We start from the raw sequence: 27,500 nt of genomic DNA on the forward strand, positions 1-27,500 counted from the left end.
TATTCCTGTAGTTATTCATGCGGTGAATCTGTCAGGAGTGTTTTCCAGTTCACACACATGCTTTATTACAGTTACTGTATGTTTCAGTGAATGCAAATGCATAATAAACTTTCTGATCTTTCTTGTCTGAATGTTTGCGTGTGTTTTTCATGATTATTTGATGAGCGCAAGGTTTTAAAGAATGGTGTATTGTAACTACTGTCACTTCTGATTAACATGTCCTCGCTGGATAAAATTATTGATTTATTTGAGCCCAATCTTTTCAGTGGCAGTGTATATACCCAGTGGGCATTTTATGTCAATTTAACATCAGTATGACATCAAACACTGATGTCAAAATTACACCACGAAATAGGTAAAAAATGAAAGTCATATTGACGTCTAAGTGTCAATGTCATTTTGATGTTATTTTGATGTCATGCTTTGTTGGCATTTGATGTCAATCCAACATTTGACGTCAAGATCTCATTATGTTGATGTCATTAATCTGTTCTACACATAGATCGGACTTAAAATCAACTGTATCTTAAGTATTTCAGAATGAATAAGCAGGTATAATTATGTAGAGACGTGTTGATTACAGACAGGTGGCGTCATTTCCACCTCTAAGATAATTAGAGTGATTTACTAACATGTCAACAATAATGATATGGTTACACAATTAATATGGCACACGAGTGTTAAACGAGTTAAATAATAATGTAAAAATAAAATAGGCAGTCCAAATAATCCATGCAATTAGTATTTCTGTAGTATTCTGGAGTCTCAGCAAACGTTTACAACCCTAGAAGATGAATATGCTAGCATTACGGCTTGTTTGTGAGGGTAGTCCACGCTCGGCTTCCGTAGGCTCACGAGCCGGGGAGTTTCCGTGTTTCCCGAGGAGTTTTACTGGGAGGAGAAGACGTTATCAGTTTCCCTGGTTTATTCCTGTAGGAGGCGCTACGCTGCTCAGAAAGCCCACTCCTCCACTCAGTCTTATTCACAAGAGCTGGGACATGTATTCTTCACCGGAGACATTTGTGTTCTGAAACTATAATTGCTTAAAAGTGCCCTTTTCAAGGACTGGTACCTGATACATGAATGCAAATCCGCTTCTGCAGTCTCTCTGAAATAATCAAACAAAACGCCTCGGAATTTAATCACAAGCCACTGTGATTGGTCCATCCTCGCAGCGTTGAATAAAAAAACGCGTGTCACATGACCAACGCCGCATCTGAGCCTTTTCGCCTACGGTCTGGATAATATTTTATAATTGAATAGTGACGTTAACAAACTTTAATAGACGCTGGATTTGATATACGAAGTGAAGAGTAAAAACATTAAAATTATTGCGTAAACTCATCGTAAATGACCAACCAGAGACGGCTCCACGCCACTAAGCCCCGCCCACTTTCGGACAGTTTGTCGCTCTTCAGCATCGCCTTTTTCTGAAGGGAGTCGCCCGTAGTAACCGCTCGAGCTGATCAGACCGGATTCACCAGCAGAGATGACGAGAGCAAAATAGCGCGACAGAGAACAGTAAACATGACGAGATCATCCTCAGGATTGAGAGATTATAATCCCCGAACACGGAAATAACATCTGTGAGGCACTCGTGCTGAAGTGAGTTCCGGTGTCAGCCGTCATGAGATGACTGTGAAGCGGATCTGTACGATCGTGACCAGATCTGTGAGGATTTAAAGATGTTGTCTGAGGAGAGATATTCAGTGAGGATTATATGAGAGGCTTTCTGCGGAGTGTTTGGGTCTCGGTGATGGTGGAGACATGAAGACAGTGCTCGTGTTGAGCTGCCTGTTGTTAATCGCTCAAGCAGAAGATCCAGATCAGGAGCAGAAACCGCTTCAGTACCTTCACATCGGAGACGGCTCCTCGCAGGAGTTTGAGTTTCCGCAGAACACGCGCGGCGTGATCGTGATCTCCAGCGGGTACCGCAGCTCCGGGGGTCGGAAGGGTCGCGAGAGCCTGAAGCAGACGGTTCGGGTGAGGTCTCTGGACCCGGACGTGATCTCCGTGCTCAACGTGACGGACGGCGGGCGAGCGGGAGCCGCGAACAGCTACGTGATTAGCATCCGCTCCGGGGTTCCTGGAACGGCTCCGCTGCTCATCCAACTGCTGGACCTGGACCGCGACTCGGCGCCGGTGCTCATCGAGGAGCGCAGCGATTACTCCATCAGGGTGGCGGCGGGCGAGGACGACCCGGCGGCCCGGCTCCTGGAGTCCGGCGGGCTGTCGCACTTCTCGGAGAATCCCATCCTGTTCGCGCTGCTGCCGCTCATCTTCGTCAACAAGTGCGCGTTCGGCTGCAAGGTCGAGGTGGACGTTCTGCTAGCGCTGCTGAAGAGACCGGTGCCGCTGCTGCTAGGCGTCGCGGGACAGTTCCTCATAATGCCGCTGTACGGGTACGGCCTGTCCCGGTTAGCCGCGCTCCCCAAGGCGCTGTCGCTAGGCCTGGTGATCACCTGCTCAGCGCCGGGCGGAGGCGGTGGGTACCTGTACAGCCTGCTGCTAGGCGGAGACGTCACTTTAGCCATTAGCATGACGCTTGTGTCCACCGTGGTCGCCACCGCTGCCATGCCGCTGTCCTCAGCGTTCTACGGCTGGCTGCTAGGCGTCCACGCAGCGCTCCACGTGCCCTTCGTCAAGATCCTCTGCACGCTGCTCTTCATCGCCATCCCCATCTCGCTGGGCATGCTAGTGAAGCTGCGCCTGCCCGCCGTCACCCGCGTGCTGCTTACACTCATCCGCCCCTTCAGCTTCGTGCTAATCGTCGGCGGGATCTTTATGGCCTACCAAATGGGTTCGTCGATCCTGGCGCACGTGCGCGGGCCGGTCATAGCGGCAGGCGTGACTGTGCCGGTGTTCGGGCTGCTGCTGGGGCTGGCGATGGCGCGGCTTGCGGGGCTAGCGGCGCCACAGCGCAGGACAGTTAGCATCGAGGTGGGCGTGCAGAACAGTCTCCTAGCGCTGGCCGTCATGCAGCTGTCGTTCCAGCGGGCGGAGGCGGACTATGCTTCGCAGGCGCCGTTCCTCGTAGCGCTCAGCAGCACGACGGAGATGCTCATGCTAGTACTAGCTCACGCCGCGCACCGACGCCTGTGCCTAACGCCTGCCTCGCGCACCCCCGCCTAACCGCCGGCTACGACTGCCACGCACCACTGCCAGACGCGGCTCTCCACCAAAGGCCTTCTCCTTACGTTCAGCCTTTTTTAATCAGATTTTAATCTTACTTGCATTACGATGACAGTGTTTATGAAAGATAAACCAGATATTTTTATAAGTAATTCTGCTGTTTGTTATTTTGTAATTCAGATGGTTTGTTTGTACCCTGTTTACAAAAAAATGTTGCTGTTGATTGTTCATGCGCAATGATGATTAAATGCTTTTTGACGAGACGGACTGGTGTCTTTGGGTATGAGCTATATTTGACTCTCAATCACACTTGCAAAATATTCGGTTACACTTTATTTCGTAACACTTTATTTTACAGTGTCCTTGTTACATATGTTACATGTACTTACCACAGTGTTCAGTAAACTATGCATAATTACATGCAACTAACCCTCAACCAAACCCTAAATGAACCCTAACCCTATAGTAAGTACATGTAGTTGCTTAATATTACTTAGTTTACATTTATAATTACACTGTAACAATGACATTTTAAAATAAAGTATAACCCTTTATTTTAAGGTGTCCATGTTACAGTGCACTTATGCATTTAAGTACTGTGTAATAATTATTAACTATTGTTATTATAATAATTAACTAAATGTACGTACTACAGGGTTAACATTAATTGGATGTAATTAGGCATAGTTTATAGTTATTACTACAGTAACTACATGTAATGTGTAACAAGGACACTGTAAAATAAAGTGTCAAATATTCCATATGTGAGTTGAAATCAGACGTAACATTTCTAAAATGTATTATGCTGTCTTTATGAAAGTATTTTTACTAACATTAAAACAATGTGCCTGTTAACCCTTGTCATGAGGTCTGCACAAACTTTTATCCAGCGCTCTTGTTTTGCAGTGTAACGCTGTGTTACTCAGGTTTTACTCACGTGTTACTCATTTGTTATTTAGGTGTTACTCACGTGTTACTCATGTGTTATTTAGGTGTTACTCAGGTTTTACTCATGTGTTATTTAGGTTTTACTCACGTGTTACTCATGTGTTACTCAGGTGTTACTCATGTGTTATTTAGGTGTTACTCAGGTTTTACTCACGTGTTACTCATGTGTTATTTAGGTTTTACTCACGTGTTACTCATGTGTTATTCAGGTGTTACTCAGGTGTTACTCATGTGTTATTTAGATGTTACTCAGGTGTTACTCGGGTGTTACTCAGGTGTTACTCATGTGTTACTCGGGTTTTACTCGGGTGTTACTCAGGTGTTACTCGTGTGTTACTCGGGTGTTACTCAGGTGTTACTCGTGTGTTACTCAGGTGTTACTCGGGTGTTACTCAGGGGTTACTCAGGTGTTACTCATGTGTTATTTAGGTGTTACTCAGGTGTTACTAGTGTTATTCAGGTGTTACTCAGGTGTTATTCAGGTGTTACTCATGTGTTATTTAGGTGTTACTCGGGTGTTACTCATGTGTTATTTATGTGTTACTCAGGTGTTACTCATTTGTTACTCAGGTGTTACTCATGTGTTACTCAGGTGTTACTCATGTGTTAATCAGGTGTTACTAGTGTTACTCAGGTGTTACTCGGGTGTTACTCATGTGTTATTTATGTGTTACTCAGGTGTTACTCATTTGTTACTCAGGTGTTACTCAGGTGTTACTCATGTGTTAATCAGGTGTTACTAGTGTTACTCTGGTATTACTCGGGTGTTACTCAGGGGTTACTCAGGGGTTACTCAGGGGTTACTCTGGTGCTACTCATGTGTTAATCAGGTGTTACTAGTGTTACTCAGGTGTTACTCGGGTGTTACTCATGTGTTATTTATGTGTTACTCAGGTGTTACTCATTTGTTACTCAGGTGTTACTCAGGTGTTACTCATGTGTTAATCAGGTGTTAATCAGGTGTTACTAGTGTTACTCTGGTATTACTCGGGTGTTACTCAGGTGTTACTCGGGTGTTACTCAGGGGTTACTCAGGGGTTACTCTGGTGCTACTCAGGTGTTACTCAGGTGTTACGGACGGCTTTGAGATTAAGTCTCGTCTCAAAACAAATTCAAGACTAACGGCTTCTTTTAAAGGAATTGTTTCATTATTTACTCATCATGTTCTTTTATTTCCTCTGCACAACAGAAATGATGATGTTTGAGCTGTTTTTGTCCACACAGTGAAAGATAATGGGGTCTAAAGTGTCAAGGGTTGGGTATCGACTGGAGTTTGACGGATTATTGTCCTTTTGCAGCTTGAAATTGTGATTGACTGGACAAAAACAGCGTTCTTCGTGTGTCTTCTTCTGTGTTCCACAGTTTTGGAGTGAGTGTGATGTGTGGATGAACTCTGACCTTTCCTTGTGGTCTTTGCTCTTCTGCAGTGGAGGGATATCGGGTTTTCTATTGATCTGATTCCAGGATTTCATCATCAGTTGTTTGTTCCTAATGTAGTGTCACAAACATCTTAGTTTCAGTGCTTTTCTGACTGCTTAATGTGACAGTGTTTAACGAATAACAGGAATAACAGCATATCATGCGTGTGAAACCTGAACAAACAGCTTTGTTTAATTTGTTTAATTTAATCAGATCACACTAACCTCACAAGGGTAACACACAAAAATCAATTATGAGATGAAGACAATAATGCACATGAATATTTCATCAGAATTGGGTTTGAATTTAAAACACCTGGGGCCGTTGCATAAACCGCTAACAATAGTCTTACAAGTTCATCCAGTTTCTTTCATTTCATAAAAACATTGATTGGTCTTTACTCATTGTACTTTACTCTTTGGATATGTGTATGCAACTGGCCCTGATCTTATGAATGTGATTTTAGGCCATCTTAAAAACAAGATATATCTATTATCCAGAGGTGTAAAGAGTACCTGAAAACCATACTAGAGTAAAAGTACTGATACCTTACAGCAAAAATTACTCCATTACAAGTTACAAGTCACCAATTCCAATACGACCTGAGTTAGAGAGTCTGATTTTAACAGTACTTATTTTACTCAGACTGAACATAGGCTCAAATATGCACTAGTCCTCGACAGCTAAGAGACATGCCATTGAAAATAAGAAAATTGATTTGTAATATGAGAAATCAAGTTTATTTTCTAAAATCTAAATCAAACTGAACACCTAAATATTGCAATAAATAACGGTCAACACAACAGCCTCTTAATCGTCTACAAACTCTCAAGTCTCAGTTCAGCTCAAGTGCACAAAAGCCCATAAACCAATATCCTTCAAAAAGGTCTCATTAATATAGTGGATAAATAAATAATGTTAGGTAAAATTATATAAAGTCTACTTGCACTGTATGTGCTGGTTTCGCCCTCAACATGACCTGCGATTCACAACTACACTCACACTCATGTAAAGTAGCCTTGTAGACCAGTGTGTGTGAGTAAAGGCGAAACACACAGATATAGTTCGTTCACTGCCCTAAGATGGCGATATCGCTTCTTTATAGCAGTAATAAACTGCAGAATGTAATGTGGAATTGTATTACTCATCTTCACAAATGTATTGGAGTAAAAAGTACATTTACTTATTCAAAAATATAGTCAAGTAGAGAGTAAAAGTTGCTAATATTATTATAATATTATTTTATTGATACTCAGTAAAACTACAAAGTAGCCAAAAAGATTATACAGTAATTACATTTACTCCAATCATTTACACCACTGCTATTATCTAACTCCATATTGCCTGATTCACCATTTTAGAAAAAGGCCAAAAATGATAGACATTAATAATTATAAAATTACGATTATTGTAAATATGAGGTGAAAATATGTTTGGCTTCACGGAGAGACTTCCATGCTAACTGCGTCAACTGATGTAAGGCGCTGCGTGCTTGGGCACATCTTTTTGTCATTGGTGTGACGCTCGCTCTGCGGCACATGTGATTGGCTGACGACAGAGCCGCCCATAACGATTGGCTGCTGCCGGTTGACTTGGAACCAATGAAAACATTCTTCCGCTCACTCGCAGCCAGTGAGCGCCGTGACGTGCAGCGCGCGGGATTGTTGTGCAGATCAGACCTGCTGAGGAAAGCGTGTATGTGTGTGTGTTTTATCTGTGTAGTTTAATTCCGCACGGCATCGATCTGATAGAGTGTGTTTATCTCAGCATGTTCAGCAGCAGCGCGGATCACTCCACACACTCCTCCGCCATTACGGCTCTGCTCGGTGAGACACAACTCTAACGTTACTACACACACAACAACATCATTCACACAGTAATGACACACGATGTCCACATTATGACATAGGAAGTCACATTTATGAGGTGAAACGTCGAACATATGATATGCTAGGTCATAATTTTTACATTAAAAAGTCTATTACATTTAATAACTGACATAAAAGTGGAACCTATGGCTCTCATATTTACTAGACAAGTCAAAATTATGATATTATTGGATTAAAAAGTATGACCTGCATTCATTTTTGTGGATGAAAGTTGAATATATGATGACACACTAAATCGAAATGATGACATACTAAGTAATAAGACATATTTATAAGATGAAAAGTTAAAATTTTGACATAAAAGTCAGAATTGAGAGTCAGAATTTTGAGTTTTTATCTCTTAATTTTGGTTTTAATCTAATTTATATGTCATAATATTTTTTTTTTCTCATGTGGGGGAAATGGGCTTTCATATGTTCCTGTATTTATTTACACACATCATCATCTTCATCATCATCTGTGTTTCCATTATTCTGACACTGCTTTCAGAGATGCAGTGGTTGTGTGTTTGTGTAGCGCGCAGATCTCTGAAGAGACGCAGTGAGTGAATATGAAGCGATTGTGTGTTTGTGTAGCGCGCAGATCTCTGAAGAGACGCAGAGATGATGAAGAGCGTCTCCAGGAATCCAGTGTGAATCTGCTGATGAGAAACCAGAACACAACACAACTGTTGCTGGAGATCACAGTGAGTCCGAGTACACAACACTGACACACAACACACAACTGTTGCTGGAGATCACAGTGAGTCAGAGTACACAACACTGACACACAACACACAACTGTTGCTGGAGATCACAGTGAGTCAGAGTACACAACACTGACACACAACACACAACTGTTGCTGGAGATCACAGTGAGTCAGAGTACACAACACTGACACACAACACACAACTGTTGCTGGAGATCACAGTGAGTCAGAGTACACAACACTGACACACAACACACAACTGTTGCTGGAGATCACAGTGAGTCAGAGTACACAACACTGACACACAACACACAACTGTTGCTGGAGATCACAGTGAGTCAGAGTACACAACACTGACACACAACACACAACTGTTGCTGGAGATCACAGTGAGTCCGAGTACACAACACTGACACACAACACACAACTGTTGCTGGAGATCACAGTGAGTCAGAGTACACAACACTGACACACAACACACAACTGTTGCTGGAGATCACAGTGAGTCAGAGTACACAACACTGACACACAACACACAACTGTTGCTGGAGATCACAGTGAGTCCGAGTACACAACACTGACACACAACACACAACTGTTGCTGGAGATCACAGTGAGTCAGAGTACACAACACTGACACACAACACACAACTGTTGCTGGAGATCACAGTGAGTCCGAGTACACAACACTGACACACAACACACAACTGTTGCTGGAGATCACAGTGAGTCAGAGTACACAACACTGACACACAACACACAACTGTTGCTGGAGATCACAGTGAGTCCGAGTACACAACACTGACACACAACACTGACACACAACACACAACTGTTGCTGGAGATCACAGTGAGTCCGAGTACACAACACTGACACACAACACACAACTGCTGCTGGAGATCACAGTGAGTCCGAGTACACAACACTGACACACAACACACAACTGCTGCTGGAGATCACAGTGAGCCCGAGTACACGACACTGACACACAACACACAACTGCTGCTGGAGATCACAGTGAGTCCGAGTACACAACACTGACACACAACACACAACTGCTGCTGGAGCTCACAGTGAGTCCGAGTACACAACACTGACACACAACACACAACTGTTGCTGGAGATCACAGTGAGCCCGAGTACACAACACTGACACACAACACACAACTGCTGCTGGAGATCACAGTGAGTCCAAGTACACAACACTGACACACAACACACAACTGCTGCTGGAGATCACAGTGAGTCCGAGTACACAACACTGACACACAACACACAACTGCTGCTGGAGATCACAGTGAGTCCGAGTACACAACACTGACACACAACACTGACACACAACACACAACTGTTGCTGGAGATCACAGTGAGTCCGAGTACACAACACTGACACACAACACACAACTGTTGCTGGAGATCACAGTGAGTCCGAGTACACAACACCGACACACAACATCACAACTGCTGCTGGAGATCACAGTGAGTCCGAGTACACAACACTGACACGCAACACACAACTGTTGCTGGAGATCACAGTGAGTCCGAGTACACAACACTGACACACAACACACAACTGTTGCTGGAGATCACAGTGAGTCCGAGTACACAACACTGACACACAACACACAACTGCTGCTGGAGATCACAGTGAGTCCGAGTACACAACACCGACACACAACATCACAACTGCTGCTGGAGATCACAGTGAGTCCGAGTACACAACACTGACACACAACACACAACTGTTGCTGGAGATCACAGTGAGTCCGAGTACACAACACTGACACACAACACACAACTGTTGCTGGAGATCACAGTGAGTCCGAGTACACAACACTGACACACAACACACAACTGCTGCTGGAGATCACAGTGAGTCCGAGTACACAACACCGACACACAACATCACAACTGGTGCTGGAGATCACAGTGAGTCCGAGTACACAACACTGACACACAACACACAACTGCTGCTGGAGATCACAGTGAGTCTGTGTACACAACACTGACACACAACACACAACTGCTGCTGGAGATCACAGTGAGTCCGAGTACACAACACTGACACACAACACACAACTGCTGCTGGAGCTCACAGTGAGTCCGAGCACACAACACTGACACACAACACACAACTGCTGCTGGAGATCACAGTGAGTCTGAGTACACAACACTGACACACAACACACAACTGCTGCTGGAGATCACAGTGAGTCTGAGTACACAACACTGACACACAACATCACAACTGCTTCTGGAGATCACAGTGAGTCCGAGTACACAACACTGACACACAACACACAACTGCTGCTGGAGATCACAGTGAGTCCGAGTACACAACACTGACACACAACACACAACTGCTGCTGGAGATCACAGTGAGTCCGAGTACACAACACTGACACACAACATCACAACTGCTGCTGGAGATCACAGTGAGTCTGAGTACACAACACTGACACACAACATCACAACTGCTGCTGGAGATCACAGTGAGTCCGAGTACACAATACCGACACACAACACACAACTGCTGCTGGAGATCACAGTGAGCCTGAGTACACAACACTGACACACAACATCACAACTGTTGCTGGAGATCACAGTGAGCCTGAGTACACAACACTGACACACAACATCACAACTGTTGCTGGAGATCACAGTGAGTCTGAGTACACAACACTGACACACAACATCACAACTGCTGCTGGAGATCACAGTGAGTCCGAGTACACAATACCGACACACAACACACAACTGCTGCTGGAGATCACAGTGAGCCTGAGTACACAACACTGACACACAACATCACAACTGCTGCTGGAGATCACAGTGAGTCCGAGTACACAATACCGACACACAACACTGGTACAGACACAGACCCACAACACAGTTCTAAACATTATTATTTTACAGTAATAAATTGAAAAGCATTGTGTAATTTCACGGATGATGTATTGTGTGTTTGTCAGTCACATGGTCCGAACAGAGACCTCAGCTGTGGCGGATATGAAGATCTGCAGTCGTCAGTTCTGGGTGAGACTCGTCCTGATACACACACTACCACTGATGCCTCTGAGTAATCAGTGTGTGTCTGCTGATGTGAGTGCCTGTCCTGATGTTGTGTTGTGTTGTTGTGTTGTGTTGTGGATCAGCGGAGGAGTTGCGCAGCCGATCGGAGCAGACGCAGGTTCCAGTCGCGCTGCTGGCCGTCACAGTTCTTACTGGGAACATCCGGGATCTGATCTCACACACACACGCTGACGATGACACACACCGTGTGCTACTGAACGCTGAACAGAGAGTGTGTTGCAAGTACTGACTGATACAAATGATTCCGATTCTGATGGATATATCCATACATGACGAGTGTGTGTGTTTTATCATTAGACTGATGTGTGTGTGTTAGTGAAGTCCGCTCGAGCGCTGATGTCTGCTGGGATATTCAGCCCGGAACTCTTCTGGCAGGAATACTGGAAGCTGCAGGTGAGTGTGTGTGTGTGTGTGTGTTTCTGTGAGTGAGAGTGTGTGTGTGTGAGTATACAGGTTTGGTTATAATTGTTACTGCCAAATCTATTCACTTATATATTGAAATATTATAGCAACTGACTCGTGAGGATGTTCTACTGGTCCTCACTGGCAAGGTTATTTTTGTAAACGAAGACTAAAACTATTGGTCCAAAAACATTTTCGTAAACTGAAATAAAATTAAAAATTCATAATAAATGAAAGACTAAAACTAAACGAAACTAACAACAGTTACTGAAAAACTAACTGAAATAAAATAATAATTAGCAAAAATAAATAATCGTTTTCGTAATTAATGAGCTGCTCTTTACTTTGGCGGTAAATCTGACCTGTGGCTGTTTAAGGAAATGCCTGATACTGCGCTTCATACGTGTGAAGAAGTTTCTGAGGCGATTACCCGCTGTCCTGCTGTGACGCGCTCAATGAAGGACCGTAGCGTAGAACACATGGCTAGTGCTAAGCGCTGTTCATAAAGGATGCATCTGTTGCAGTGGAATGGGAAATAACACAAGGTAATGAGACGCAAATTGGACTTCTTTTAACTTGAGCGCAGCATTTTTAGAATGCCGTTTCATTTGCGAGACGCGGGTGCGACAGCAAAACAAGTTCGTCAAGCACAAACAACCTTTAATGTTCTAGGCTACTAGGCTAAGTACTGTATGTTTCAGATGTCACGTTTTCATGAAGGTTGACAGGGTGAAAGGTGCATTTAATATTATTATCCACCTGGAGACATTTCCCTGCAATGTATGGAATACCAGGACACGGCACACACACAAACACACACACACACACACACACACACACACACACACACACACACACACACACACACAGATCCACTATCTTTGTGGGGACTCTCCATAGACGTAATGTTTTTATACTGTAGCCTACAAACAGTGGTCACTCTGCTACATGTACAGCTGAAAAAGTAAACTAGGCATGTTTAACAAGATTTCATCTTTAATATGAATTAGTTTGTCTGAATTTTTCACCGTTTTTTCTTGTATACTTTTAAGTTCCATTTATTTGGTGCTTTGTTCAATCTTAAACCATTATTTTATTTTTATTATTAAGATGTCGAGATGTATAAGAGTTAACTGTAATCTGGGCAAACATTAAACTTTGCTGAAATTAAGCGTCTCGCTTTGGTTTACACTGGAAGTGTTCTGTTTGTTCTGCTAAACTATAATTACTAAAACTAAAACTGAAACTAAATAAAATAAAAATTAAATAGAAATGTGTTTGCAAAATAAAAACTAAACTAAAACTAACAAAACCATGTTCCCCTGTAGTTCCCCTGGTGTTCCCCCGGTGTTCCTCAGGTGTTCCTCAGGTGTTCCTCAGGTGTTCCTCAGGTGTTCCCCAGGTGTTCCCCAGGTGTCCCTCAGGTGTCCCTCAGGTGTCCCTCAGGTTTTCCCCAGGTGTCCCCCAGGTGTCCCCCAGGTGTTCCCCAGGTGTTCCCCAGGTGTTCCTCAGGTGTCCCTCAGGTGTCCCTCAGGTGTTCCCCAGGTGTTCCCCAGGTGTTCCTCAGGTGTTCCTCAGGTGTTCCTCAGGTGTCCCTCAGGTGTCCTCCAGGTGTCCCCCAGGTGTCCCTCAGGTGTTCCCCAGGTGTCCCTCAGGTGTCCCCCAGGTGTCCCTCAGGTGTTCCCCAGGTTTTCCCCAGGTGTCCCTCAGGTTTTCCTCAGGTGTCCCTCAGGTGTTCCTCAGGTTTTCCCCAGGTGTTCCTCAGGTGTCCCTAAGGTGTTCCCCAGGTGTCCCTCAGGTGTTCCCCCAGTGTCCCCCTAGGTTTTCCTCAGGTTTTCCTCAGGTGTTCCCCATGTGTCCCTCAGGTGTTCCCCAGGTGTCCCTCAGGTGTTCCCCAGGTGTTCCCCATTGCCCCCAAGGTGTTCCCCAGGTGTTCCTCAGGTGTTCCTCAGGTGTTCCCCAGGTGTCCCTCAGGTGTCCCCCTAGGTGTTCCTCATGTGTTCCTCATGTGTTCCCCAGGTGTTCCCCAGGTGTCCCTCAGGTGTTCCCCAAGTGTTCCCCAAGTGTTCCCCAGGTGTTCCCCAGGTGTTCCCTAGGTGTCCTCCAGGTGTCCCTCAGGTGTTCCCCCAGTGTTCCTCAGGTGTTCCTCAGGTGTTCCTCAGGTGTTCCCCATGTGTCCCTCAGGTGTTCCCCATGTGTCCCTCAGGTGTTCCCCGTTATCCCCTAGGTGTTCCCCCGGTGTCCCTAAGGTGTTCCCCAGGTGTCCCTCAGTTGTTCCTCAGGTGTTCCCCAGGTGTCCCTCAGGGTTCCCCCTAGGTGTCCCTCAGGTGTCCCTCAGGTGTCCCTCAGGTGTTCCCCAGGTGTTCCTCAGGTGTCCCCAAGGTGTTCCCCAGGTGTCCCTCAGGTGTTCCCCCAGTGTCCCCCTAGGTTTTCCTCAGGTGTTCCCCATGTGTCCCTCAGGTGTTCCCCAGGTGTCCCTCAGGTGTTCCCCAGGTGTTCCCCATTGCCCCCAAGGTGTTCCTCGGGTGTTCCTCAGGTGTTCCTCAGGTGTTCCCCAGGTGTTCCTCAGGTGTCCCTCAGGTGTCCCTCAGGTGTCCCCCTAGGTGTCCCCCAGGTGTCCCTCAGGTGTCCCTCAGGTGTCCCTCAGGTGTTCCCCCAGTGTTCCTCAGGTGTTCCCCATGTGTCCCTCAGGTGTTCCCCATGTGTCCCTCAGGTGTTCCCCAGGTGTTCCCCATTGTCCCCTAGGTGTTCCTCAGGTGTCCCTCAGGTGTTCCCCAGGTGTTCCCCAGGTGTTCCCCAGGTGTTCCCCAGGTGTTCCTCAGGTGTCCCTCAGGTGTCCCTCAGGTGTTCCCCAGGTGTTCCCCAGGTGTCCCTCAGGTGTCCCTGAGGTGTTCCCCAGGTGTTCCCCGGGGGTCCTCAGGTGTTCCCCGGGTGTTCCCCAGGGGTTCCTCGGGTGTCCCCCAGGTGTTCCTCAGGTGTCCCTCAGGTTTTCCTCAGTTGTCCCTCAGGTGTTCCTCAGTTGTCCCTCAGGTGTTCCTCAGGTTTTCCTCAAGTGTTCCCCATGTGTCCCTCAGGTGTTCCCCAGGTGTCCCTCAGGTGTTCCCCAGGTGTTCCCCATTGTCCCCTAGGTGTTCCTCAGGTGTCCCTCGGGTGTTCCTCAGGTTTTCCTCAGGTGTTCCCCAGGTGTCCCTCAGGTGTCCCTCAGGTGTCCCCCTAGGTGTCCCCCTAGGTGTCCCCCTAGGTGTTCCCCAGGTGTCCCTCAGGTGTTCCCCAGGTGTTCCCCAGGTGTTCCTCAGGTGTCCCTCAGGTGTTCCCCAGGTGTTCCTCAGGTGTCCCTCAGGTGTCCCCCTAGGTGTTCCTCAGGTGTTCCTCAGGTGTTCCTCAGGTGTTCCTCAGGTGTTCCTCAGGTGTTCCTCAGGTGTCCCCCAGGTGTCCCTCAGGTGTCACTCAGGTGTCACTCAGGTGTTCCCCAGGTGTTCCTCAGGTGTTCCCCAGGTGTCCCCATAGGTGTCCCCCCAGGGTTCCCCCCAGGGTTCCCCCCAGGTGTTCCTCAGGTGTTCCCCAGCTGTTCCCCAGGTGTCCCCCTAGTGTTCCCCAGGTGTTTCCCAGGTGTCACTCAGGTGTCACTCAGGTGTCACTCAGGTGTTCCCCAGGTGTTCCCCAGGTGTTCCTCAGGTGTTCCTCAGGTGTTCCCCAGGTGTCCCTCAGGTGTCCCCATAGGTGTCCCCCAGGTGTTCCCCATTGTCCCGTAGGTGTCCCTCAGGTGTCCCTCAGGTGTTCCTCAGGTGTCCCTCAGGTGTCCCTAAGGTTTTCCTCAGGTGTCCCTGAGGTGTTCCCCAGGTGTTCCCCAGGGGTCCTCAGGTGTTCCCCAGGTGTCCCTCAGGTGTCCCTCAGGTGTCCCTCAGGTGTTCCCCAGGTGTTCCCCAGGTGTTCCCCATTGTCCCCTAGGTGTCCCTCAGGTTTTCCTCAGGTGTTCCCCAGGTGTCCCTCAGGTGTCCCCCTAGGTGTTCCTCAGGTGTTCCCCAGGTGTCCCGCAGGTGTCCCTCAGGTGTTCCCCAGGTGTTCCTCAGGTGTTCCTCAGGTGTTCCTCAGTTGTTCCTCAGTTGTTCCCCAGGTGTTCCCCAGTGTTCCTCAGGTGTTCCTCAGGTGTCCCCCAGTGTTCCCCAGGTGTCCCCCAGGTGTCCCTCAGGTGTCCCCCAGTGTTCCTCAGGTGTTCCCCAGGTGTCCCTCAGGTCTTCCCCAGGTGTCCCTCAGGTCTTCCCCAGGTGTCCCTCAGGTGTCCCTCAGGTGTCCCCCAGTTGTCCCCCAGTTGTCCCTCAGGTGTTCCCCAGGTGTCCCTCAGGTGTTCCCCAGGTGTCCCTCAGGTGTTCCTCAGGTGTTCCCCAGGTGTCCCTCAGGTCTTCCCCAGGTGTCCCCCAGTGTTCCCCAGGTGTCCCTCAGGTGTCCCCCAGTGTTCCTCAGGTGTTCCTCTGGTGTCCCTCTGGTGTTCCTCTGGTGTTCCTCTGGTGTTCCTCAGGTGTTCCCCAGGTGTTCCTCAGGTGTCCCCCAGGTGTCCCCCAGTGTTCCCCCGGTGTTCCCCCGGTGTTCCCCCGGTGTCCCCCAGTGTTCCTCAGGTGTTCCCCAGGTGTCCCTCAGGTCTTCCCCAGGTTTCCCTCAGGTCTTCCCCAGGTGTCCCTCAGGTGTCCCCCAGTGTTCCTCAGGTGTCCCCCAGTGTTCCTCAGGTGTCCCCCAGTGTTCCTCAGGTGTTCCTCAGGTGTCCCTCAGGTGTCCCTCAGGTGTCCCTCAGGTGTTCCTCAGGTGTCCCTCAGGTGTCCCTCAGGTGTCCCTCAGGTGTCCCTCAGGTGTCCCTCAGGTGTTCCCCAGGTGTTCCTCAGGTGTTCCCCAGGTGTCCCTCAGGTCTTCCCCAGGTGTCCCCCAGTGTTCCCCAGGTGTCCCTCAGGTGTCCCTCAGGTGTCCCCCAGTTGTCCCCCAGTGTTCCTCAGGTGTTCCTCAGGTGTCCCTCTGGTGTCCCTCTGGTGTTCCTCTGGTGTTCCTCAGGTGTCCCTCAGGTGTTCCCCAGGTGTCCCTCAGGTGTCCCTCAGGTGTTCCCCAGTGTTACTCAGGTGTTCCCCAGTGTTCCTCAGGTGTTCCTCAGGTGTCCCTCAGGTGTTCCCCAGTGTTACTCAGGTGTTCCCCAGTGTCCCCCTAGGTGTTCCTCAGGTGTTCCTGTAGTCTTTCTTCAGTTCTGGGGCCGGTTTAACAACTCCCTAGTTACTGTTGCTAAGCCTGTCAAGCTTTCGCGCCTGGCCACGTCTATTACAGTGTGTATGCACCGGTGTCAGACATTCCCAATGAGATAATTAGTCAATTTTGGCAAACGCAATTAATAAAGTAATTTTTGACAAATATCTGAGAGAGCAAGACAAAAGAGTGCATTCGATATATATCCACGACATAATATGCAAACGATTAGAGAATAATTTCATAAAGATTTAAGCTAAAGCCTAACTTATAGTCCCAGCGCAAGCAGCAGCGCCTCATACGCTGACTATTCAAATGGGAAACACACACATTGAGGAACAGCAGCGTGAGTGAAATGTGAAAATAATCTAATAATTATAAATCAAACAGTTTATCCATAAATCTTGTGGAATAACACTAACACGGGAGCGCCGCGATCGGATTGGGTTAAAGTTACTCAGTCAGGGGTAACGTTAGTAGGCCGTCGATAAATAAAATGCTGAAATATATTTTAAAGTATGTCAGTGAGCCTCCGTCTTGTCTTTAATCGTCTTATTTTACGTTAAAATATATGCATTATGAACAAAGAACCGTCATTATTTCCAAGCAATAGGTGTTTTTGTTAATCCTGTGGACATGTACTTGTGAATGTGGTCTCCCACACTGCTGATCCAAGCACACCATTTCTCCCCTTGGCTTTTAGATTTTCGGGAAGGAAAAAAATTCCACTCTCCCGTCCAAACTTTTAGGATACTGGGTATCAGATTTGCGCAATCCATACGCACAACGCTTCAACATGTTTCCCTCGCTCGAAAGCTTGCCAGACCTCCCGCGCCTAGTTACGGTTGCTAAGACACGATTGGCCAGTGGCGGTTTTTGGGCGTGGCTTAACCCACCTATAAACTGAGAATGAATGTCATACTGCACTGTATGAATAACACACACACACACACACACACACACACACACACACACACACACACACACATTCTTATTAAAGCTATGAAAGATATTCAGTCAAGAGCAGTGAATGATTTTCTTTTTCTTTTGTTGTTTGATTGACAGGCCTGTGTGAGGCTGCTGTCTCTTTAAAAACTTATGCATCGATCTAAAATAAAATAAACTTTAATTTTTTTAGGTTTACTTTAATTTTAGACATAACTGACTTTTTTTACGTGAATACTCACCAAGTAGGCATATCAATATCTACTTTAGGGCGGCAACTAACGATTATTTTGATAATCGATTAATCAGACGATTATTTTTTGATTTGTTGTTTATTAGAACTAAATAAAACCCTAAATCAGGGTATTTATGTGTAAAAGTGTACTTTAAAAAGTGCAAAAGCCACACATTGAGTTTTACTAATATCAATATTTGCGTTGTTTTTAATGATAATTGCTGATGGCAAGTTGACAACCATGATTAATGTAAAAAAAAAAAAATCAAAAATATATACAACATATGTTTTAACAATTTTTGTTAAAACAAATTTACACAGACTCAGACATGTTGTTCAGATGTGAAGATGTAAACCAAAAACATCTAAAATATATAATTAAATTTTTATTTAAAATTAAATGAATTATAAGGATATATTGATAAAATAAAAGACTGAAAACAAGCGTGAGAAGGTAGTAGAGCTGCAGTAGATCGCGTTTGAAAAACAATTAAAACTTAATAGTAGACAAATGCTATAAAAGGAGAACGGAATGGAGGTATGCTAAAAACGATATTTTACTGCTGCTGTTATTAACTGCTTCACTTTGTAAACACCGTTTTAATTTAACCTATTTCTACGTAGCGCTATTTTAATTAAGCCAACTGACTGCGCAACCTGATGCTCGAGACAAAATACAGACATCCCAAGTCTCCCGGGAGTCTCCCGCATATTAATTCGAATCTCCCGGAATCTAGAGTGCACGCGAGACAGAAGAGACTGCTCCAAACCGTGTAGCGCATGCGCGACAGAAGAGACTGCTCCAAACGTAGCGCATGCGCGACAGAAGAGACTGCTCCAAACCGTGTAGCGCACGCGTGACAGAAGAGACTGCTCCAAACCGTGTAGCGCACGCGAGACAGAAGAGACTGCTCCAAACCGTGTAGCGCACGCGAGACAGAAGAGACTGCTCCAAACCGTGTAGTGCACGCGAGACAGAAGAGACTGCTCCAAACCGTGTTGCGCACGCGAGACAGAAGAGACTGCTCCAAACCGTGTAGCGCACGCGAGACAGAAGAGACTGCTCCAAACCGTGTAGCGCACGCGAGACAGAAGAGACTGCTCCAAACCGTGTAGCGCACGCGAGACAGAAGAGACTGCTCCAAACCGTGTAGCGCACGCGAGACAGAAGAGACTGCTCCAAACCGTGTAGCGCACGCGAGACAGAAGAGACTGCTCCAAACCGTGTAGCGCACGCGCGACAGAAGAGACTGCTCCAAACCGTGTAGCGCACGCGAGACAGAAGAGACTGCTCCAAACCGTGTAGCGCACGCGAGACAGAAGAGACTGCTCCAAACCGTGTAGTGCACGCGAGACAGAAGAGACTGCTCCAAACCGTGTAGCGCACGCGAGACAGAAGAGACTGCTCCAAACCGTGTAGTGCACGCGAGACAGAAGAGACTGCTCCAAACCGTGTAGCGCACGCGAGACAGAAGAGACTGCTCCAAACCGTGTAGCGCACGCGAGACAGAAGAGACTGCTCCAAACCGTGTAGCGCACGCGAGACAGAAGAGACTGCTCCAAACCGTGTAGCGCACGCGAGACAGAAGAGACTGCTCCAAACCGTGTAGCGCACGCGCGACAGAAGAGACTGCTCCAAACCGTGTAGCGCACGCGCGACAGAAGAGACTGCTCCAAACCGTGTAGCGCACGCGAGACAGAAGAGACTGCTCCAAACCGTGTAGCGCACGCGAGACAGAAGAGACTGCTCCAAACCGTGTAGTGCACGCGAGACAAAAGAGACTGCTCCAAACCGTGTAGCGCACGCGAGACAGAAGAGACTGCTCCAAACCGTGTAGTGCACGCGAGACAGAAGAGACTGCTCCAAACCGTGTAGTGCACGCGCGGCAGAGGAGACTGCTCCAAACCGTGTAGCGCACGCGAGACAGAAGAGACTGCTCCAAACCGTGTAGCGCATGCGCGACAGAAGAGACTGCTCCAAAACGTGTAGCGCATGCGCGACAGAAGAGACTGCTCCAAACCGTGTAGCGCACGCGCGACAGAAGAGACTGCTCCAAACCGTGTAGCGCACGCGAGACAGAAGAGACTGCTCCAAACCGTGTAGCGCACGCGAGACAGAAGAGACTGCTCCAAACCGTGTAGCGCACGCGAGACAGAAGAGACTGCTCCAAACCGTGTAGCTTACGCGAGACAGAAGAGACTGCTCCAAACCGTGTAGCGCACGCGAGACAGAAGAGACTGCTCCAAACCGTGTAGCGCAAGCGCGACAGAAGAGACTGCTCCAAACCGTGTAGCGCAAGCGCGACAGAAGAGACTGCTCCAAACCGTGTAGCGCAAGCGCGACAGAAGAGACTGCTCCAAACCGTGTAGCGCACGCGCGGCAGAAGAGACTGCTCCAAACCGTGTAGCGCAAGCGCGACAAGAGACTGCTCCAAACCGTGAAGCGCAAGCGCGACAGAAGAGACTGCTCCAAACCGTGTAGCGCAAGCGCGACAGAAGAGACCGCTCCAAACCGTGTAGCGCAAGCGCGACAGAAGAGACCGCTCCAAACCGTGTAGCGCAAGCGCGACAGAAGAGACATGCTCCAAACCGTGTAGCGCAAGCGCGACAGAAGAGACTGCTCCAAACCGTGTAGCGCAAGCGCGACAGAAGAGACTGCTCCAAACCGTGTAGCACACGCGCGACAGAACAGACTGCTCCAAACCGTGTAGCGCAAGCGCGACAGAAGAGACTGCTCCAAACCGTGTAGCACACGCGCGGTAGAAGAGACTGCTCCAAACCGTGTAGCGCACGCGCGAGAGACAGAAGAGACTGCTCCAAACCGTGTAGCGCACGCGCGAGAGACAGAAGAGACTGCTCCAAACCGTGTAGCGCACGCGCGAGAGACAGAAGAGGCTGCTCCAAACCGTGTAGCGCACGCGCGAGAGACAGAAGAGACTGCTCCAAACCGTGTAGCGCACGCGCGAGAGACAGAAGAGACTGCTCCAAACCGTGTAGCGCACGCGCGAGAGACAGAAGAGACTGCTCCAAACCGTGTAGCGCACGCGCGAGAGACAGAAGAGACTGCTCCAAACCGTGTAGCGCACGCGCGAGAGACAGAAGAGACTGCTCCAAACCGTGTAGCGCACGCGCGAGAGACAGAAGAGACTGCTCCAAACCGTGTAGCGCACGCGCGAGAGACAGAAGAGACTGCTCCAAACCGTGTAGCGCACGCGCGAGAGACAGAAGAGACTGCTCCAAACCGTGTAGCGCACGCGCGAGAGACAGAAGAGACTGCTCCAAACCGTGTAGCGCACGCGCGAGAGACAGAAGAGACTGCTCCAAACCGTGTAGCGCACGCGCGAGAGACAGAAGAGACTGCTCCAAACCGTGTAGCGCACGCGCGAGAGACAGAAGAGACTGCTCCAAACCGTGTAGCGCACGCGCGAGAGACAGAAGAGACTGCTCCAAACCGTGTAGCGCACGCGCGAGAGACAGAAGAGACTGCTCCAAACCGTGTAGCGCACGCGCGAGAGACAGAAGAGACTGCTCCAAACCGTGTAGCGCACGCGCGAGAGACAGAAGAGACTGCTCCAAACCGTGTAGCGCACGCGCGAGAGACAGAAGAGACTGCTCCAAACCGTGTAGCGCACGCGCGAGAGACAGAAGAGACTGCTCCAAACCGTGTAGCGCACGCGCGAGAGACAGAAGAGACTGCTCCAAACCGTGTAGCGTGCGCGACAGAAGAGACTGTTCCAAACCGTGTAGCGTGCGCGACAGAAGAGACTGTTCCAAACCGTGTAGCGCAAGCGCGACAGAAGAGACTGCTCCAAACCGTGTAGCGCAAGCGCGACAGAAGAGACTGCTCCAAACCGTGTAGCGCAAGCGCGACAGAAGAGACTGCTCCAAACCGTGTAGCGCAAGCGCGACAGAAGAGACTGCTCCAAACCGTGTAGCGCACGCGCGACAGAAGAGACTGCTCCAAACCGTGTAGCGCACGCGCGACAGAAGAGACTGCTCCAAACCGTGTAGCGCAAGCGCGACAGAAGAGACCGCTCCAAACCGTGTAGCGCAAGCGCGACAGAAGAGACCGCTCCAAACCGTGTAGCGCAAGCGCGACAGAAGAGACCGCTCCAAACCGTGTAGCGTGCGCGGCAGAAGAGACTGTTCCAAACCGTGTAGCGCGCGCGGCAGAAGAGACTGCTCCAAACCGTGTAGCGCACGCGAGACAGAAGAGACTGCTCCAAACCGTGTAGCGCGCGCATGGCAGAAGAGACTGCTCCAAAACGTGTAGCGCAAGCGCGACAGAAGAGACTGCTCCAAACCGTGTAGCGCACGCGAGACAGAAGAGACTGCTCCAAACCGTGTAGCGCGCGCGGCAGAAGAGACTGCTCCAAACCGTGTAGCGCACGCGAGACAGAAGAGACTGCTCCAAACCGTGTAGCGCAAGCGCGACAGAAGAGACTGCTCCAAACCGTGTAGCGCGTGCATGGCAGAGAGGGAGAGAGACCTTGTGTGTGTGTGTGTGTGTGTGTGTGTGTGTGTGTGTGTGTGTGTGTGTGTGTGTGTGTGTGTGTGTGTGTGTGTGTGTGTGTGTGTGTGTGTGTGTGTGTCATGAAGCGCTTGTATGACAGAGAGCATCATGATTGGCCTGTTTCAACCAATCACCAGTAAACGCTCCCTGTGACGTGAGCAGACCAACTATCGATGATGACATTTGTTGACAACGATTTTCATAATCGATAATTATGATTTTATCGATTAGTTATTGCAGCCGAAATCTACTTAAACTACGCTATAAAAGTGTGTACTCTCGGAGTAGGCGAGCTTTGGAACGAACTAACACATCATAAACTTGCATCTTTAACTGGCCCGTCAATCATCTTATAACGGTGCACATCCTCCACATGTCACGTCCTGTAATCAGGGCCCGAGCACTGCCGGCTGTTGGCTCTGTGTTCTCCTACTGTTGTTTATCAGGATGAATATAGATTATGTATCTAAAGCTGTGTTTCTGCGCTCACACAGCCTGTGCTGGAGCTGACGTATCATCTACACACACACAACATCCTCACGCTGGATTTCCTGCTGCACAGGTATCTCACACAAACACACACACACACACACACACACACTCAGACCATCCTCACGCTGGAGTTATTGCTGCACAGGTCACACACACACACACGCAATCTTCACGCTGGAGTTCCTGCTGCACAGGTATCTCACACACAATCACATACACACACACACACACACACACACTCAGACCATCCTCACGCTGGAGTTCCTGCTGCACAGGTATCTCACACACAATCACATACACACACACACACACACACTCAGACCATCCTCACGCTGGAGTTCCTGCTGCACAGGTATCTCACACATACAACATCCTCACGCTGGAGTTCCTGCTGCACAGATATCACACACACAAACACACACACGTGCAGGCTGATCATGTGATGTGTCTGATCAGAGACGCAGCATCGGTGAGCTCGTGGATCACAGAGCAGCTCAGAGATCTGTGTGTTTCCATGGCAACAGCAGCGGATCAACAGCAGATGCAGCATCAGATTCTCTCCAGTAAGAAGTTTCCTCCTTTCACTGTCCGTGTTTAGTGTGCTTATATTTCATCATTTTACATCAGAACTGCAAAAGCATTGCGTGTAATTATACTAATAAACCGTACCAAATGTAGATTGCAAAAATATAGAGAAATGAATAAAAGGAAGACAAAATAACATAAAAAGGTATGATGTTATAGGGTTTGTGACTTGAGGAATCAAATTTGCCTTGATCTTTTGATGATAAGTCTTTGAACCATCAAAACATCCTGCAAGATTAATAGTTTAAAACGTCCTCATTATAAACGAGGCGTTTATTAAATAAATCTCAGAAACAGCTCGTTCTGATATTCTGTGATCTGTGACATCACACAGGCAAATACATTTGCATAAGCCCGCCTCCAGAGCGAGGCATCGAACAATAGTTACATATCATGCCCCGCCCACTGACACTACAGGCCCACCCACTGACACTACAGCCCCCGCCCACTGACACTACAGGCCCATCCACTGACACTACAGCCCGCCCACTGACACTACAGGCCCACCCACTGACACTACAGCCCCCGCCCACTGACACTACAGGCCCACCCACTGACACTACAGCCCGCCCACTGACACTACAGGCCCACCCACTGACACTACAGCCCCCGCCCACTGACACTAAAGCCCCCGCCCACTGACACTACAGGCCCACCCACTGACACTACAGCCCCCGCCCACTGACACTACAGGCCCACCCACTGACACTACAGCCCGCCCACTGACACTACAGGCCCACCCACTGACACTACAGCCCCCGCCCACTGACACTAAAGCCCCCGCCCACTGACACTACAGGCCCACCCACTGACACTACAGCCCCCGCCCACTGACACTACAGGCCCACCCACTGACACTACAGCCCCCGCCCACTGACACTAAAGCCCCCGCCCACTGACACTACAGGCCCACCCACTGACACTACAGCCCCCGCCCACTGACACTACAGGCCCACCCACTGACACTACAGCCCGCCCACTGACACTACAGGCCCACCCACTGACACTACAGCCCCCGCCCACTGACACTAAAGCCCCCGCCCACTGACACTACAGGCCCACCCACTGACACTACAGCCCCCGCCCACTGACACTACAGGCCCACCCACTGACACTACAGCCCGCCCACTGAGACTACAGGCCCACCCACTCATACTAAAGCCCCCGCCCACTGACACTACAGCCCGCCCACTGACACTAAAGCCCCCACCCACTGACACTACAGCCCCCGCCCACTGACACTAAAGCCCCCGCCCACTGACACTACAGGCCCACCCACTGACACTACAGCCCCCGCCCACTGACACTACAGGCCCACCCACTGACACTACAGCCCCCCCCCACTGACACTACAGCCCGCCCACTGAGACTACAGCCCGCCCACTGAGACTACAGCCCGCCCACTGACACTACAGCTCGCCCACTGACACTACAGCCCCCGCCCACTGATACTACATGCCCCGCCCACTGATACTACATGCCCCGCTCACTGATACTACATGCCCCGCCCACTGATACTACATGCCCCGCCCACTGACACTACAGGCCCACCCAGTGACACTACAGCCCGCCCACTGACACTACAGGCCCGCCCACTGACACTACATGCCCCGCCCACTGACACTACAGCCCGCCCACTGACGCGACAGCCCGCCCACTGACACTACAGCCCGCCCACTGACACTACAGACCCGCCCACTGACACTACACACCCGCCCACTGATACTACACACCCGCCCACATATCACACCACAGACCCGCCCACTGACACTACAGACCCGCCCACATATCACACCACAGACCCGCCCACTGACACTACACACCCGCCCACATATCACACCACAGACCCGCCCACTGACACTACAGGCCACGCCCACTTGTACTAGAGGCCCGCCCACTGACACTACAGACCCGCCCACTGACACTACAGACCCCGTCCACTGGCACTACACACCTGCCCACATATCACACCACAGACCCGCCCACTGACACTACACACCCGCCCACATATCACACCACAGACCCGCCCACTGACACTACACACCCGCCCACATATCAGACCACAGACCCGCCCACTGAGACTACAGGCCACGCCCACTTGTACTAGAGGCCCGCCCACTGACACTACAGACCCGCCCACTGACACTACAGACCCCGTCCACTGGCACTACACACCTGCCCACATATCACACCACAGACCCGTCCACTGGCACTACACACCTGCCCACATATCACACCACAGACCCGTCCACTGGCACTACACACCTGCCCACATATCACACCACAGACCCGTCCACTGGCACTACACACCTGCCCACATATCACACCACAGACCCGCCCACTGACACTACACACCCGCCCACATATCACACCACAGACCCGCCCACTGACACTACACACCCGCCCACATATCAGACCACAGACCCGCCCACTGAGACTACAGGCCACGCCCACTTGTACTAGAGGCCCGCCCACTGACACTACAGACCCGCCCACTGACACTACAGACCCCGTCCACTGACACTACACACCTGCCCACATATCACACCACAGACCCGCCCACTGGCACTACGCACCCGCCCACATATCACACCACAGACCCGCCCACTGACACTACACACCCGCCCACATATCACACCACAGACCCACCCACTGAGACTACAGGCCACACCCACTTGTACTAGAGGCCCGCCCACTGACACTACAGACCCGCCCACTGACACTACAGACCCCGTCCACTGGCACTACACACCTGCCCACTTGCATCTGCAGACCCCGCCCACTTGTACTAGAGGCCCGCCCACTGACACTACAGACCCGGTCCACTGACACTACAGACCCCGCCCACTGACACTACAGACCCCGCCCACTTGCATCTGCAGACAGTAGGCTGAATGTAGGAGTGTGAGCTCGTTCCTCCAGTTTAAACAGCAGGTTTGAGTCTCTGTACTTCAGGAGATCCAGCGCTGGAATTATGTATGTGGTTTATTATAATGACGTCCGGATCTCGTCTGAGGATTGTGTTTGTTCGGAGCGTTTTGTTTTGTAAACGAGGCACAGAGTAACGGAGAGTTCGATGAATCTAAGTTCGTCTTTGAGATCTGGGATCTGACAGCAGCTGCATCACAAACCACAAGTAAATGATTGATAATGCTCTGTCTGGAAATCATGGTTTTATATAGATAATGTTTTCAATAGTGAGTTCAGGCGTTGAAACCGTTTCCGATGCAGTAATGTAGCCAATCACAACAGTGATCGTTTACTGACACGCCTTAAAGGAGCCGCGCCTTAACTGATCATTTCAGACAAAGAAACTTTATTAACATTATAAGTGAACCTCAAGGAACATTTAAAATAATAATCCGTGGCATGACCCCTTAAAATTATTAAAATAATAAATTAAATAAAATATAATAAAGTTAGACCAATAATAGAACAGAATGTCACGCATAAAGATACATATATGCAGTCCTTGTTCAAGTAATGAGTAAACAGGCTTTCGTATATCACACACTTTGAAACATAACATTAATTGAATATTAATACATTGTTCATCCAGGTTTCAAGTGTGTGATGGCAGAAACAAGCTTCTGTAGTTTCAGTTTATGGTAAACTTGTTCATTTGGGCACAATTGGCCCGTTTCCCATCATGCCGAGCTGCAGTGATGTGTGTGTGTGTGTGTGTGTTGCAGCTGTGGTGTGTGTTCTGGTGCGGAGGGCCTTTGAAGACTCCAGTCACACACTCTCTGAGACCTGCGGCTCGATCCTGGACACCATGATGACCTGTGAGTCTCTGTGTTTCTGTCTTACGTTTCCTGATCATTCACTCTCCCTGCGCATCCAAAACATTCAGGTCTTTCTTCAGTCGAAAAGAAATTAAGGTTTTTCAGGAAAACATTCCAGGATTTTTGGTCAACGGGTCGAAGGTCCAAATGTGA

At 49.1% G+C, this 27,500-nt stretch overlaps 3 protein-coding genes across 7 annotated transcripts in view; all 3 read left to right on the forward strand.

The window, feature by feature from the left end:
- Positions 1 to 131, forward strand: part of chmp1a (charged multivesicular body protein 1A) — an 11,881-nt gene extending 11,750 nt beyond the window's left edge. Inside the window, exon 7 of the mRNA XM_077245618.1 lies at positions 1 to 131. This exon is cut by the window's left edge and continues 1,360 nt beyond it. The gene's annotated coding sequence lies outside the window, so the exon portion shown is untranslated.
- A 1,266-nt stretch (positions 132 to 1,397) lies between these two features.
- slc10a3 (solute carrier family 10 member 3) lies at positions 1,398 to 3,395 on the forward strand. The gene has a single exon (XM_077245537.1). It carries the CDS (start codon positions 1,768 to 1,770, stop codon positions 3,130 to 3,132), a length of 1,365 nt encoding a protein of 454 aa, XP_077101652.1. The 5' UTR covers positions 1,398 to 1,767; the 3' UTR covers positions 3,133 to 3,395.
- Positions 3,396 to 6,982: 3,587 nt separating this feature from the next.
- The window catches only part of fanca (FA complementation group A), an 89,509-nt gene continuing 68,991 nt past the window's right edge, over positions 6,983 to 27,500 (forward strand). The window contains exons 1-9 of one of the 5 annotated variants that reach the window (XM_077245544.1): positions 6,984 to 7,202; positions 7,276 to 7,325; positions 7,964 to 8,073; positions 11,050 to 11,113; positions 11,233 to 11,381; positions 11,468 to 11,563; positions 22,980 to 23,047; positions 23,434 to 23,540; positions 27,255 to 27,347. In XM_077245544.1, coding sequence (XP_077101659.1) covers positions 8,032 to 8,073; positions 11,050 to 11,113; positions 11,233 to 11,381; positions 11,468 to 11,563; positions 22,980 to 23,047; positions 23,434 to 23,540; positions 27,255 to 27,347 — 619 coding nt within the window. In that variant the 5' untranslated portion in view covers positions 6,984 to 7,202; positions 7,276 to 7,325; positions 7,964 to 8,031. Of the gene's footprint in view, positions 7,326 to 7,963; positions 8,074 to 11,049; positions 11,114 to 11,232; positions 11,382 to 11,467; positions 11,564 to 22,979; positions 23,048 to 23,151; positions 23,330 to 23,433; positions 23,541 to 27,254; positions 27,348 to 27,500 lie in introns of those variants that run through there. The other 4 variants (XM_077245542.1, XM_077245543.1, XM_077245541.1 and 1 more) reach the window with 4 other exon arrangements.

Source organism: Siphateles boraxobius, unplaced genomic scaffold, assembly GCF_051911475.1.
Source record: "Siphateles boraxobius isolate OS27281-9 unplaced genomic scaffold, OSU_SipBor_1 102, whole genome shotgun sequence".
Taxonomy (NCBI): Eukaryota; Metazoa; Chordata; class Actinopteri; order Cypriniformes; family Leuciscidae; genus Siphateles; species Siphateles boraxobius.